We start from the raw sequence: 15,440 nt of genomic DNA on the forward strand, positions 1-15,440 counted from the left end.
CACTGTGAATGTGTGTGATATTTTTAAATTTTGTAAATAAGCACCTAGGTGCTAGATAATAAAAAACAACCAATAAAAGGAACGGCCTGCTTTTCCTGAGTCACAGAGCAATTAGGACACTGGAAGATCTTATAGTAACTCTAGCAAAGACTAAGCTCTTTTCAGAATGTCTGGAATCCAAAGTTTTATGGCATACCCTTCCAGCTTGCTCTGCTGGAGGTATATTTGTGGAAGCATCAGCTACCTGTTTCCTTTCCCTTTACTAGAATATTTAAATCATGGAGAATACTGCAATAACTAAAAAAAAGTTATTGTGCCCAGGACATCTGGATGAAGGGGAAGAGATAGAAGAAATTTTTATTCCATTAAATTAATAGAAAAAATTCTGTCCAGGCTGAAGTTTACAAGTCAAAGATGACCCTCGTGAAAGGTGTTAAGGGACCTCCAAAATAAATAAATAAATAAATCCAAAAAGAGCAATTTTGCTTGCAATGCTTTGCAAAAAAAATGAAGTTCAGACATTTCATAAATTAAAATAAAGAACTTGTCAAATAAGGAAAACATTTTACATCAAGCAAAGTTACAGACATTAGGTAAAATACATGAAAAAAAGCAGACTTCATGCTCTATCACACTCACTCTCATGCAATAATTCAAATACTGTATTAGAAACTAAAGTTACCAATTTTCAGCAAGTTTTACTGTTTCAATTTACCTTACTAATAACACTGTTTCAGAGGCTTAAATATGCTATACACTTAAACAATATGCTGCAGAAATTATTGCTAGTATCCCTCTACGTAACAGAATTCTTATTTTTAAAAACTCACTGACAATTGAGCTATGCAACGTATTTTGATAGTAAATACATTTTAGTGTATTAATTAGTTCATGTCTTTGCTTGTTGTTGGGTACTTTGGAGAAAATTATAGTGTTTCTATAATAAAAGGGCCATCAGGAACAGTATCCCCGATAATGTCACGGCAAACCTGGTCGCAGAACTTTGTGACTTTGTCCTCACCCATAACTATTTCACATTTGGGGACAACTTATACCTTAAAATCAGCAGCACTGCTATGGGTAAATGCATGGCCCCACGGTATGCCAACATTTTTATGGCTCACTTAGAACAATGCTTCCTCAGCTCTCGTCCCCTAACACCTCTGCTCTACTTGCACTACGTTGGTGACATCTTCATCATCTGGACCCATGAAAAAGCAGCCCTTGAGGAATTCGACCATGATTTCAACAATTTTCAGCCCACCATCAACCTCAGCCTGAACCAGTCCACACAAGAGATCCACTTCCTGGACACTACAGTGCTAACAAACAATGGTCACAAATACCACCCTATACTGGAAACCTACTGATTGCTATAGTTACGTACATGCCTCCAGCTTTCATCCAGACCACACTACACGATCCATTGTCTACAGCCAAGCTCTACGATACAATCACATTTGCTCCAACCCCTCAGACAAACACCTACAAAATCTCTATCAAGCATTCTTACAACTACAATACCCTCCTGCTGAAGTGAAGAAAGAGATTGACAGAGACAGAAGAGTACCTAGAAGTCACTTACTACAGGACAGACCCAACAAAGAAAGTAACAGAACGCCACTAGCCATCACCTTGAGCCCCCAATTAAAACCTCTCCAGCGCATCATCAAGGATCTACAACCTATCCTGAAGGACAATCCATCACTCTCACAGATCTTGGGAGACAGGCCAGTCCTTGCTTACAGACAGCCCCCCAACCTGAAGCAAATACTCACCAGCAACCACAGACCACACAACAAAAACACTAACCTAGGAACCTATCCTTGCAACAAAGCCAGTTGCCAACTCTGTCCACATATCTATTCAGGGGATATCATAGGGCCTAATCACATCAGCCACACTATCAGAGGCTCGTTCACCTGCACATCTACCAATGTGATATATGCCATCATGTGGCAGCAATGTCCCTCTGCCATTTACATTGGTCAAACTGGACAGTATCTATGTAAAAGAATAAATGGACACAAATCAGACATCAAGAATTATAACATTCTAAAACCAGTCGGAGAACACTTCAATCTCCCTGGTCACTTGATTACAGGCCTAAAAGTCGCAATATTACAACAAAAAACCTTCAAAAACAGACTCCAACGAGAGACTGCTGAATTGGAATTTGCCAAATGGACACCATTAAATTAGGCTTGAATAAAGACTGGGAGTGGATGAGTTTTACTTTGTGTAATGACTATTTCCCCATGTTTATTCCCCCCCCACACACACACACATACACAGTTCCTTGCAGCAGTTGACAAGAAGGTGCAAATGGACCATTTTGATTACCACTACAAAAAGTTTCTCTCTCCTCTGCTGGTAATAGCTCACCTTAACTGATCACTCTTGTTAGAGCGTTTATGGTAACGCCCGTTGTTTCATGTTCTCTGCGTATATAGATATCTTCCTACTGTATTTTCCACTGCATGCATCCGATGAAGTGGGCTGTAGCCCACGAAAGCTTATGCTCAAATAAATTTGTTAGTCTCTAAGGTGCCACAAGTACTCCTGTTCTTTTTGCAACTACATTTCATTTTGCCAGGGAAGATGTCACAGAGATACTCAGTTTCATCAACAACTTGTAACTGATTGCAAACCTTTTTTCAAACCAAAAGTAAGACTCAGCTTTCAACAAAAAGAGTGAATGTTGATACATGGACTCTTTCAATGCTAGCATCTTGTGTCTTGTAATGAGGAAAATACAGTGAATGGCTTCATCATAGTAGAGTACTTCCATTGGGAATGCATATTGCATTAACTTTCATCATAAGAGAAAATTCATTCAATCCACAAACATCTGTTACGTAAAGTTACACTTGGCAGGAAAATACTTCAAAAGGAGAAAAAAAAATGTTTTCCAAACTAAAGTAGTATGAACTGAAGTATCACTCAATTAAAGGTGGCTTCTCACTAGGGCTGGGTGGAAACTGGATTTTGTGTTTTGTGGGAAATGCTGCGAGTTTGAAAAATAAACTGTTCCAAAAGAGAACAAAGGCAAAAAGTTTCAAAATTTGGGGGGAAAGCTGTTTCGGATCAATAGAAAATATTATGGACTATTAAAAATTAAAATAATTTCAAAACTGAAAATAACGACATGTTCCAAAAAGGCTGAAGCAGAACTTATTCTCCCCAGCCATTAAAGTGGCATCAGCAGTCCAATAAATCTGAGTGTCTCCGCAGGGACTTCCTGAGTCATCTATTTTTGAATTTCTTCCTCTGAAAGAACAGAATCTAATTGGAATGATTTAATAATTCTGGAACTACTCCCCAGTGACAAGAATGTAGTCTCTACTCCCAGCTGCTAAACACGTCCAACCATCCTGCAAACCCATGATGCTCCCTACCTGAACAAGCCTGTGCTCTGAGAATCCATCCTGGGGTGAACCAGCCTGAATGTCTAATGTCCCTGAAACTCACCCAAGAGTAGACAGACAGCTTGAATCTAGGCAACCGGATTGGCCACTGGGAGCTGAGAAGGTGCGTGGAGACTGAGGCATCCAAGAGACAGGAAAGAAGGCAAGACTCAGACGGCTGGTTCCCCACTTTGAAATGTCCATCTTGCCCCCTTAGAAGTCAGGTATAATACTTTGATTGTTCCCCAAGGCTCATCTCTAGTTTTCACCAGGTCCTGAAAACCCTGTCCTCATCTGAGAGTACAGCTTATAAGAGAACAACTGATGGGAATGGAGTAGGGGATGTAAAAGACATATACCCTAAATGCACTCACCTCCAGTGTCTAGAGGTCCCGGTGCCTCTAGAAAGTATGCATTTTCTACTTCTGGGGGAATTCTGTGCCACTGCACATGTGCAGAATTCATGTTTCCCACAGATTTCTTTGCTTCCCCGCAGAAAATGATTTTCTGACAGGGAAGCAAAGAGAAGCTGCAAGAGCAGTCATGCACCACTCCCTAGCTCTACCGGTACATCACTGCAGGGCTGGGGACACCTGAGCCGGGATCAGCTGCTAGTCCCAGCTGGGCTGGAGGCAGGAGAGAAAAGGACTTCCTCTTCCTCTGCAAGGAGTGGCTAGGGCTGTGTCAGTCCCATCCCCAGAAACCACCTCCAACTGCAGGAAGCTCAGCATCCTCCCCTTCCCCCATTGCTCCTTAGTTCCAGGGGGGAGGGGTCACTGTACAGGGAGCTGCTCCCCAATCCCTGTGTATCTGGCCCTCCCATTTACAGACACCCTCACCAAGCCTCACCCCATACACTCAGAAACCCCCTAGCCCTCCATACCCAAACCCCACCCCACTGAACCTCAACCCCTGCATCTGGAGCCCCCCTGCACCCAGCCCCCTGCCTCCGGACCCCAACCCCTGCACCCAGACCACCCTCCACTGAGCTTCCTGCACTCAAACCCCCATCCTGATAAGCCCTACCCGCTGCACCACCCTGAGCTAGGGTGACCAGACAGCAACTGTGAAAAATTGGGACAGGGGTGGGGGGGGTAATAGGAGCCTATATAAGAAAAATACACAGAAATCAGGACTGTCCCTATAAAACCAGGACATCTGGTCACCCTACCCTGAGCCCCCACATCCAGACCACCATACCACGGACCCCCAACTAGCTGCACCCAGACCCCCCTGCTGAGACCTCCACACCCAACCCCCCCCCGCTGAGACCGAACCACTTTCACCTAGAAGCCCCTGCAGAGTCCCATTGCCCCTGCACGTGGAACACCACCACCCCCCCAAGCCTCTGTGCATCCAGATCCCCTCACACCTAGATCCCCCACTGAGCTGCCTGCACCCAGACTGTCCCACACACAATGCTCTCATCCCACACCTGGATCACTCCACACTGAGCCCCTCCACACTTTGATCCTGCCTGGTTGAGCCTGCAAGCCCCACACCTGGTGCACTTGGTGCAGAAGAGCAGGCCCAGACCTTGTGCTGTGTCAGAGTCAGGTGCAGCCTCACCACTGAGTCAGTGTCCCGGTGGGGAGGCTGCAGGGTGATCTCCCACCTTCATATAGCCAGTGACCTGTTCTCCCCACTGCCATGCTGGAGCCTCTGCATTTATTTATTGAGAAATAAATCTTGCAGAACTTTAAAATATTGTGCGCAGAATTTAATTTTTTGGCACAGAATGCCCTTAGGAGTAATTTCCTAACTGTACCACGCTTTTGTAAGCACATGTATGGTTCCAAGTACACTAACGATTCCTGCATGATTTTTCAGATGAGATGAGCTTTTGCAATTACTACATTCTGGCACAGTGAATTCTTCCCCCCATACCACCAGATATAAGCTTTTAGTTTTATGCATGTATTCAACTTTGTTTTCTTTACCAGAGCAAGTATTAATGATCAACACACTTTATTATGACAGGCTTTTTATCTCAATGGCTAGAGCTACAGAGATAACATTTGAGGCAAGAAGTTCAAGATTTGATAAGAATTCTTCATAAAGACTTAACTACATCTGCCTAAAAGTTGGTTTGGGGTTTTTTTGTTTTTTTGTTTAAATCCTAAATCTTGAACTTGTAAGGCATTACTTCAGCTCTGGCCATTAACCACATAACCTCATAGTAAGGCATTATGCTTTCAGTATAAATTATATACTCAACTAAAATACAAGTAATTTTGTGTTGAAATACTACGTAAGTCAGTCTTTTTCAAAATTTCCCAAACACTTTCACCCACCTTTTTTAACATTTTTAAAAAAACCAAAAACTATGGAATAACCCAAAAAAGAACATTATAAAGAAAGCTAGATTTCCTGTAATGTGTCAGTAAATTCAGCTTAGGTTTTCACATGGGCTCAAGACAACATTCACTCTGACCCTGAAGCCATTCTAGATATTGACTCAAAGCAACTGAAGCCGAGCTTTTTAATGAGACGCTGTAGTAGATACTTAAGAACTTTAGAATTCCATTGTCTTTAAGAAAAAAGAATTCTTCTCTACAAATCTGTGATTGGGAACTTGACAGAAGAATAAGTATATAAAAACGAGGGTGTTAGCATTTAAGTAGCTACCCTTTTCAAGAGCAAAGTCACCCCTCACAAGATGGTTTGGTAGGTCTCCTGTTTCATAGCTAACCAGACCTCCTCAAAAGGTGTGTGATCTGAGTAAATATAGACCATAAATATACATTTTTGCATCTGAACATATCAGGGCTGAATTAAAAAGTGTATTCATAATAGGCAAAGTTCCTCATTCTATCAACTTAATGTATGTGAACCTATGGTTTTTTTTATCTGTTACAAATCTATTCTGTTTAAAGTCTATGTACAAAATATTTACATTTGCAGATGAGCACATTACATGAATAAAACTGGCTCCTACTGTTCTATTCAGGTTTTTACTTAAACATCTTTGGTCCAAGAGCAGTAGCCACTTAACAGTAACAAAATATGATAATTCTTGCTACATACACATCACTTTCTCCTACATGTTGTGTAAAATATAGAGAGCATGCATGCACACACTGATTTTATGGCATTTAAATCTTTAAACTGTAAATTCTTTTTTTGTATCAGGAATAAAAATCTCAGTTTTTACTATGTATTAGCAAAGTTTTGACTGCTGACATTACCATTCTTATCTACTACGGAAGTAATGCTATTAGAACGAGAGTTACAAACAAATGATGATTATTACTTACAGAAAAGAAGAATTATGTGACTGACAGAAGTCTGAGTTGTGGGATCAAGAGTCTAATCCCAGCCCTGCCATAGACCCATTCCCTGTCTGAGTTTTCCCATTTGTAAAGTGTACTGGAAACAAACAAAAAATATTTCCCAGGGATTATGCAATGCATAATTCATTTGTGTTTGTGAAATACTGAGAATTTAGTTATTGTGCTATAAGTAAACATGAAAACACTTTTACCATTAAGGTAGGAATATGGCAACTGTTTAGCAACTGGTGTAGCTAAAAGTAGAGAGCCTAGGAGTAGAGTCTGATGACCCAGAGCACTTGGATTCCCAGGCTCCCAAATCACTCAGGTGCTTCTGAAAGTTTTACCATCAGTGACTGATGCAAGAGACCAGAAGTCAGGGTTTCTGGGTTCTAAACAGAGCTCTGAAATCAATTTTCTGTGTGACATTGGCCAAGTCACTTTGTCTTTGTGCCTAAATCTCCCCAAACCTCAAAATACTTTGCATAGCCAAGTGCTGAACTCATTCTGCAAACAGCAATTTAAACCTCAACACCTCAGATTGGGAACCAAACACTGGCTAGTTAAGTGATGTGTCCAGAAGTCTCACCATGTCTGTGACAGACACAAATTAGAGCCCAGGTATCCTGAACCCCAACCCAGTGCCCAATCCACGGAAGTAGACCTCACGCTGCAATAGTGGTTAAGGGCACAATCCCGCAAACACACAGGAGTGATTCCACTGAGATCCGGCAATATCCGACAAGCGCTTTGAGATTCTCAGACACAAAATAAACTGATTGCAAAAGCATACTACAGCTTCTCAGATGCACACCACAGAGGAGCCGTAGGGGGGCTGCCTGAAGACCCCCGACTTTCGGTTTTGACTCAGAGACAGACCCCTTGACGCTGCACCTGTCACTACCAGCGGCCCTACATCAGAGCGAGGCGCGCACACGCGTCTCCATTTCTCCGGGCAGAGGGAGGCCGGGAGCCCCGAACAATGAGCAAGGACCTTGCCGAGGCGACCCCGCGCTGCAGCTACACAGCACTACCCCGGCCCGCTGCTGCCCGTGCGCCTCGCCTCGCCCCCGCCCCAGGGCCAGGCCGCCCGCCGGTGCCACCTGCGCCGCCTGCACTTGTTGAGCAGGAGGAGCGTGCGCGCCGGGGCCCCCTGCCTTAACCCTTGGGAGTCAGGCGCTGTCGCCATGGCCAGGCGCAAAGCGGCCGGGGTGGCCCGGGGGAGCGCCGGCGGCGCAGCTGAGCTAAGCAGCCCCCTCCCAAGCCGCAGCATCGGAGCAATGCGGAGCGGCCCGGGCTGGGCCTGCCGGCGCCGGGGATCCCCCCCGCCCAGGGAGGCCCCGTCATCCCCTACCCCCTCCCGCTACACGGGGCAGGGGAGCCCCCGTCCCGCCGCCGCCGCCGCGCCCTTCACCTGGGCCCCTGGGCAGCCCCGGCCCCGCCGTGCGCACCGCGCTCCCGGGCCACCCAGCTGAGAGCCTCCTCCGCGGGGTAGGAGCCGGGGCAGCGCGCACCTCCGCCCCCGCGGCGGCAGCAGCTCAGGCCGCAGAGCCCAGGGGTCGGGGAAGCCCCAGGCAGCGGCTCCGGGGGGTTGCAGTACAGCCCGCCCGGCGGCCCCGCTCCCCGCCCGGCGCTCACCTCCTCTGGGATGGCCGGCTCGCCGCCGCCGCCGCCTCCTCCCGCGAACGAGGCCCCAGCTCCGGGCGGCGGCTCAGGCTCCATGTCCCCGTTGAAGAGCGAGGCCCCCTCGGAGCTGCTGCCGCTGCTCAGCGCCGCCATCTTGGGTCGAAGCGCTGGAGGAAGGGGAGGGGTGGGAGGGGGAAGCCGCGTCCCCGTTCCCGGGCCGCCCCCAGCCGCGACCCGTAGTGGGAGGGGGGGAGACCACACAACCCGGAGAGCTCCAGCGGACCGCGCCACTAGACGTCACAGCCGGTCCGTGACGTCACCTATAATAGCCACTGTTACTGCGCATGGGCCGTCTGACGTCACCGGGAAACACCTTGACGTCACGGCGCGACTAAACGTCATCCAGGGAACTCAGAGGGCACAGGCTGTAACACCGCCCCTTTCCTATAAGCTCCTCCTCGACCCCCTCACTAACATCCTTAAAGCCCCTTTCTAGCCTCCCCCAATGCCATCTGATGATTTAGTTGGGAATTGGTCCTGCTTTGAGCAGGGGGTGGGACTAGATGATCTCCTGAGGTCCCTGCCAACCCTGATATATTCTATGATATGCATAGTATGCCCATCTCAGCCCTAGAGCCCCTTCCATGCACACCCTCCCTCCCTGCTCCCCACAACCTCTCTCATCTCTAAACATACCTCCCTCTCCATAGACCCCTCCTTCCAGCCAGCCCCTAACAGCCTTCCCCATCTACCATCCTCCCAGGTTCTCTACCCAATGCCCCAGCCTTTCCTGGGGCTCTCTCCTCTCATACAGAGATGCCCTCTCTCCCCCTAGTCAGGGCAGAAAATCCCTTTGGTATGGTGTTAGCCTGTTGACCCCTCATTCTTCCACTTTAGCAATTAGTAGTAGTATAAAGCACTGAACTAGCATATTTTCAACCTAAAAATACACTATTAGCAAATCACACAAGGGCAGGAAGCACAATGACAAGTCACTGGTTGGAAGTAGGGTACTAACTTCTGCTAGGGTGGGATCTCTACTCAGAGAGGGAGCTCAGAAGGTTAAACTCTGGCTCTCTGCTATAGGAAGACAATCTTCCAACAAGTGGAGGGGGGGGTGGTTCAAAAGCAACAATACATCAGAATGTGCTGCTCCTCTACTAAACTGGCATGCTGCAAAGCATGAACTAAAAAAAAAAAACCCTCAGCTTTAAAAAAATCAAACACCTTTGTACTGAGAAAATATTACATAAAAAGAAAAGTCGTTTGTAAAGAGTATTTAGGACAAATTTTTCCAACCGTGTCCACTGATTTTAGGATGACCAACCTGAAGTGGTTAGGATCTGATTTTTAGAAGTGTTGAGTGCCTGCAGCCCCCAGTGGCTTTATTTGGAAACTCATACCCTAGATATCTCAATTTGGACACCAAGGTAAAATCCTGGCCCAACTGAAGTCAATGGGAGTTTTGCCGGTGGTTTCAGTGGGACCAGGACTTCACTTCTGAAATTAGTGGACAAAATGTGGATATAAAAAAGGAGGGTGGGAGAAAGCTGAATGTAAACTTCAAAGGGCCCACAATCACAATTCTGTATATTTTCATGGGTAAAATATTCTCTTCAAAACTACACTATGTTATAGAACCTTAAGGCTTTGATCCTGTCCTGCAGAAGAAACCATATGCACAAGGGTCTGCCTATGCAGATCCAGTTGCATGATTGGGGTCTAAGAGTGCATATTTAAGTACTGAATATCAGAAGAGTCCAAAGTTAAGATTGTACAGGCAAAATTATCTTTAACCCCTTTACAATGCTGTCCCTAATTATGTAACATACTATTTCCCAAATTGCAGTTGGAAAAAAATGCATAGTACATGACTGCTGACAATATTATTAAAATACATTTCCAAGAGAGAATACCTTACAGTATAAATTCACAATATACCAGAACATTATGACAATTAAAATTATTATGCAATAATGGGAAAATATTTCAAGATGCTACAACTGTTTCAATGTATTAAAAAAAAACTACAGTGTAACATTTCTCAAATGTTATGTAAGCACATAAGACATTTTTATAGATATGCACAAAAGGAGCAGTTAAAAGGACTCTGCCAGCTTGAAAAATCAGTTTTCAGACATAATTGTAACTAGAGTAGATACATTTAACACCTAAGAGTATTAAAAAAAAAAAAAAGAGGAGTTAAAAACAAAACACCTCTAATATTTTCAATTTATTGACAGCCTGAGCCTCCAAACATTATGCCCATTCTTAACTTTATTTATGTATGTAAGTGTTTGCAGGATTGGGGGTTTAGTTGCTCTCTTGCTGAAAATATCCTCATGATATCCTCAAGAAAGCAACAGAAAAACCTCATGCATATTTTTTAAAAGATTACCAAAAATGCATCAAATACAAACAAACAAAATCAAGCCAAACTATTTAAAGGATGTTCTGTCACAACCTGGAATATTTTAAATTAGTCAATTAAACAGATTCAAGTTGACAGCGTCCCTTTGAGATGGCACAAGCATCCTTAACTTTTGCATTTCCTGACATTTGACATGCAGCCTTCTCATTCTATTAATGTAGTTTTGGGATGCTGAATACTCTATAAAATATATATACAATAACTTTTGGTTTTATATGGCACCTTTCACATTCAAGTTAGTGCTTTGTAAAAGCACTTGGAAATGAGTTAAGTGCTGGTAGTACCATAAATATTAAGTAAGTATAACAGTTATTTATTGTATGAGCTCAGCAATAGCTCCCATACAGACTGGAACGTTAGATCCTGTTTTATTAAGAGGAGGAACTTTAGCCACAAGTCTGGTCAAAATTATTTCCTGCTCTGTTCAAAAGGCCACATAATATTTAACTCCCACCTGGACAGCCACCAGAGATATGCAGAAGGGATTTGTTTAACAAATCATCTGACACACTACACCTTAACACCACAGCACCTCCCTACTAGGGCAGTACAGTATCACCACTGAACAGAAGCCCAAATTTTTGTGTCACAGGTGGCTTGGAGTACTACCACCACTAACCAACACTATGTAAGAGAACCAAACATAAAAACTAAGTTACTTGCCAAGTTTGTAACTTTATCCCTTAGAAATCTGTGTTCTAAACATACTGTTGAAAATATAATAGTCAACAATGCCCTATGTGGGATAAGAATCTGAAATGTTGGCAAAAAGTGTACACAGCCTGTAAGCAAAACACAGATTAGGAAATAAATGTAACAATGAAGATTAGAATGTTAAGAGAGATTTCCCTGTTCTTGTAAGGAAATGAAAGGAAGTGCAGTATTAAGTACTTATCTGGTAGGCACATTCCTTAGGTAGCTGATGTTAATGGAAAAGTCAATGGGTAAAATTCATCCCTGGTGTAACTCCTTTTGCTTCAATAGAATTTACTACAGGGATGAATTTGGCCTAACTGTGCAAAGTTTAGTCATAATCCATGTTTTATTCTCCAAACAATTTACAGTCAGGTGTAAGTCTAACATCAGCACCAGTAGCCTACCATCAATCTACAATTTTTTAGTACATTTTCCTTCTGCCTTTAATAATCCCACATTGCTTTGTTCTTGTGCATTTTATTTTATCAGGAGGTTTGCGTTCACATGGCGAGCGTTAGTCATACTATGTTATTATTATTTATACTGTGTAACACATTAAGGGCTGCAAGTATGAACCTTAATGCTGCCAACTGAGAACCAGAATTAGAATTAGAGCTAAGAGTTACCACCTAATACATACGGTGTGGGTGGGTTTTTTTTTATTTGTTTGCTTGTTTTGTTTTTTAAATAAGAGAGAATGCAATGCTAGTTAGAGATGATGGATTGAGAAGAATAGAGGCAGAAACCTTCTGTTCACACTGTACGTCCTTGCTCTTTGGGAGGGCCCACATCCATTGATGAATATAATTCATATTTTGTGGTCCTGCATCATCATTGGTTTCTCTGCTTAGGCCATCAGAAAGGAGGCTAATCAGTGTTAAATGTAACTATTTTTTATGTAGAATTCTGTTCACTTTTGCAGCGGCTACCAGACAGCCTTTAGCTGGTACTTCCAGTCACTATCAACATAAGTTCAAGTCAAATTAGTGCCCTAGACTTGAAGGGCTCTGTTTTTTCATTGCCCAACCCTTAAACTATCCAGACCTCTGGGTGGGTTATTCCTAGATGTAGTATAGACAGTCTAACTGCTATTATGGCAAGTAATTTGTAAACATAAAAAAAACCTGCCCCTTTCCAAGGAATGTGTACTGATGCAATTTTTTTGCACCAACTTTTTATGTTTTTTTTTTTCCTTTTCAGAAAAAGGTTAAAATCTGATCAGAAAAATAAGCTGGTTAGGTAGTTAAAGGGCACAGACATCATTTAGATTACTCAACATAACATTTATTGGTCAAATTAACACATGCATTTTAAGACAAAATGCTTAGTCAGTAGAAAATAAGACAGTTTAGTTGACAGTGTCTAGCCCAATGTAGAAATTTGAACACATCAGCTGTCCTTCCACAAAGAAATCAGATTACCTTGACAGAATGTTCAGAAGAAATTAGTGTCCAGTGGTGTGAAAAGGCTTCTCAGTCAGATCTAAGATAGGTCTTGTTTGCCATTTCCTTTTCAAATAAGGGAGCATTTTGAAACAAGTAAAATGAGAAATAAACAAAAACCTGCCTGTATGGTACATTTTCATAATAGAAATCTTTCATAGCTTCTTATCCAAATGGTTAGTCCAAGATTTTTATATATGTTAATAAATTAGGTTAGTTAAACACACAAGGCCAGATTTTTAAAGGTATTTAGGTACCTGAAGATGCAGATAGGTACATGATTGACTTTTCAGACGCCCCCAGGCGCTTTTAAAAATCCCACTAGACAACTGTCTGCATCTTTAGGCATCTAAATATCTTTACTCTGACCCACTGTGCCAAATCCTGAGCATTTTCTTGAACAAGGCCAAGGGAGTTCAATGATGCTTAGTAAGGGATGCAGGAATTGCCCCATGCATTGCAGTATTTGCATTTTACCAGCACACATTTTAAGTGTGGGAGACTAATTTATCCACTGCAATGAAATCATCATAAATAAACCTTCTAACATATGTTAGGTACATGGCACTTTTATATGCAATAATATGGAGCTAAAAATACATAACTGTGTATCCATCCATCCTCCAGTGGAGATTACTGTTTGTGTGTCATGTACAAGTCTGAATCCCAAGAGGGAGGAAACCAGGATCGTGGTGGAACATAGATACGCTCATAGTGGTTTGTCACTACCTTCTCTGTAACGCTGCCAAGGAAATTTTAAACAGGACAGTAGTTAACCTGATTACTGGAATCCTACCATGTTTTTTTGAGTACTGGCCAGAATAGTGTGTACTTCATAAAGGTAGCTTGCCCTCCAGGAAGAATGAGTTGACATTCCTCAGGAGTGAGCCCAGACGATCTTCACTTGTCTTCACCATCCATGAAAGGCTTGGTGGTCCCACTCATAAGTTGTAGCTGGTACACCTTTCAAAGCTCCCAAGAGATCCCTGTCTGACTACTCCCATGTTAGACAATGGGAAAAGCATAGGTGCTTTGTTTTTTTCTGTTATTGTTTCTCTGTTGATCTTGTTGATATTTTTTGAGCAGAATATGATGATAGTTCTTCACATCGTTTGAAGCTCCCAGCTGAAGAATCTTGCAGTTCTGCAATGCTGTTGAGCCTCAGACTTTTGATGCTGCATGCCCTCTCTATGGAAATGAACTAATAGTTGGCAGGGGATAAGTAACTGGCAGCTGAACAGTTCTCAGTAAAAGTCATCTTCTCAGTTCATGTTTTCTCTTTCTCCCTCAAAAGGCACAAAAATGCTACTTAGTTCACATCTGCATGTTATAAAAAGACTGGATACTGCTTCCATTCAAGCCAATGGAAAAATTCCCATTAACTTTCACTCTATAGGTTCAAGCCCCTAATGTTTAGACAGAGAACTAAAGAATTATAATCCAAACAATTTAACAATATAAAACAATTATATCACAAATAAAATGGCCTTAAATCATTACAAAAGTTACATTTTCCTCAAACCAAAGTACAATTTCTCTACTGCCCAGTTACTTTGAAAGGCTGACATTAGATCCAAGCTTTCAGAGATTTGACACTAGTAAAAGATTTGTTAAAAACTAAATGTTAAAAATGACATGTGTTTTATAGTTTAAATATATCATATTTAATATTTGTTCTACATATTTATTTAGAACATTCTATTTTTTTAAAAATACTTTAGAATATTAATTTAAGCTTTTCCTCTTTAATATATATACTTTTTGTATTTATTTAAAAGAAAGAAAAGTCCACAAAGTTCTTACCTCAATTACCATTCTTACATTTTAAGGAATGATGTCCTAACTCACCCTGTGGCAGGGCAGGGGTGAAACCCCTTGAACGCCCTGCTAAAATGCTGGCTAAGCCCTGCTTTCAGGCAGAGAGGTCAGGGACAGAGGTGCAAAGCAGCCAGCAGGGAGCCCAGCTGCGGGCCCTAACGAGGGCTGGCTCACTGCAATAGACTGAGCTAACCAGCAACAGCTGGGCTGAAGGCTGGGCGGGCTATAAAAGCCCTGAACAAAACTCAGTTAGGAGGTGAGCCTGGGAGGGGACAGGAGGCTATAGCTTTGTCTCCTCACCACAAGAAGAGAGCCTCAAGGGCCAAGAGACCCTGGAAGGGGTTGGCAAGGGGATAAAGGCAGTGATAAGCTGCCAAAATCTTAGGAACCGGTTCCCTACTGGGTCTTTGGCGGCACGGCTCCGACAGCTGAAGGACCCGCCACCAAAGACCCAGTAGGGAACTGCCCGGTGAATACACCCCCACCCATGTCCTGCCCCCCTCAGAAACTGCAACCCATAACCCCCCCCCACCCTGCTCCTTGTCCCCTGACCACTCCTTCCTGAGACCCCCAACCCTAACTGCCCCCCAGGACCCCACCCCCTGCCCAACTCTCCCTGTCCCCTGACTCCATCCACCACCCCCCCGACAGACCCTTGGAACTCCCCCACGGTGATCCAATTCCCTGTCCCCGCCTTATCCAAAGCCCCCAGCCTTTTACCCCTGCTGGGGCCGGGCCTGGGCCGGAG

At 43.5% G+C, this 15,440-nt stretch overlaps 1 protein-coding gene across 4 annotated transcripts in view; it reads right to left on the minus strand.

The window, feature by feature from the left end:
• BRAF (B-Raf proto-oncogene, serine/threonine kinase) overlaps positions 1-15,440 on the minus strand; it is a 136,582-nt gene that overhangs the window by 109,159 nt on the left and 11,983 nt on the right. For 2 of the 4 annotated variants that reach the window (XM_044989354.1, XM_044989351.1), the window contains exon 1: positions 8,318-8,569. The exons of the other annotated variants lie outside the window; for them this stretch is intronic. In XM_044989354.1, coding sequence (XP_044845289.1) covers positions 8,318-8,458 — 141 coding nt within the window. In that variant the 5' untranslated portion in view covers positions 8,459-8,569. Of the gene's footprint in view, positions 1-8,317; positions 8,570-15,440 lie in introns of those variants that run through there. 4 annotated transcript variants of the gene reach the window in all.

This window comes from Mauremys mutica, chromosome 1 (genome assembly GCF_020497125.1).
Source record: "Mauremys mutica isolate MM-2020 ecotype Southern chromosome 1, ASM2049712v1, whole genome shotgun sequence".
NCBI lineage: Eukaryota > Metazoa > Chordata > Testudines > Geoemydidae > Mauremys > Mauremys mutica.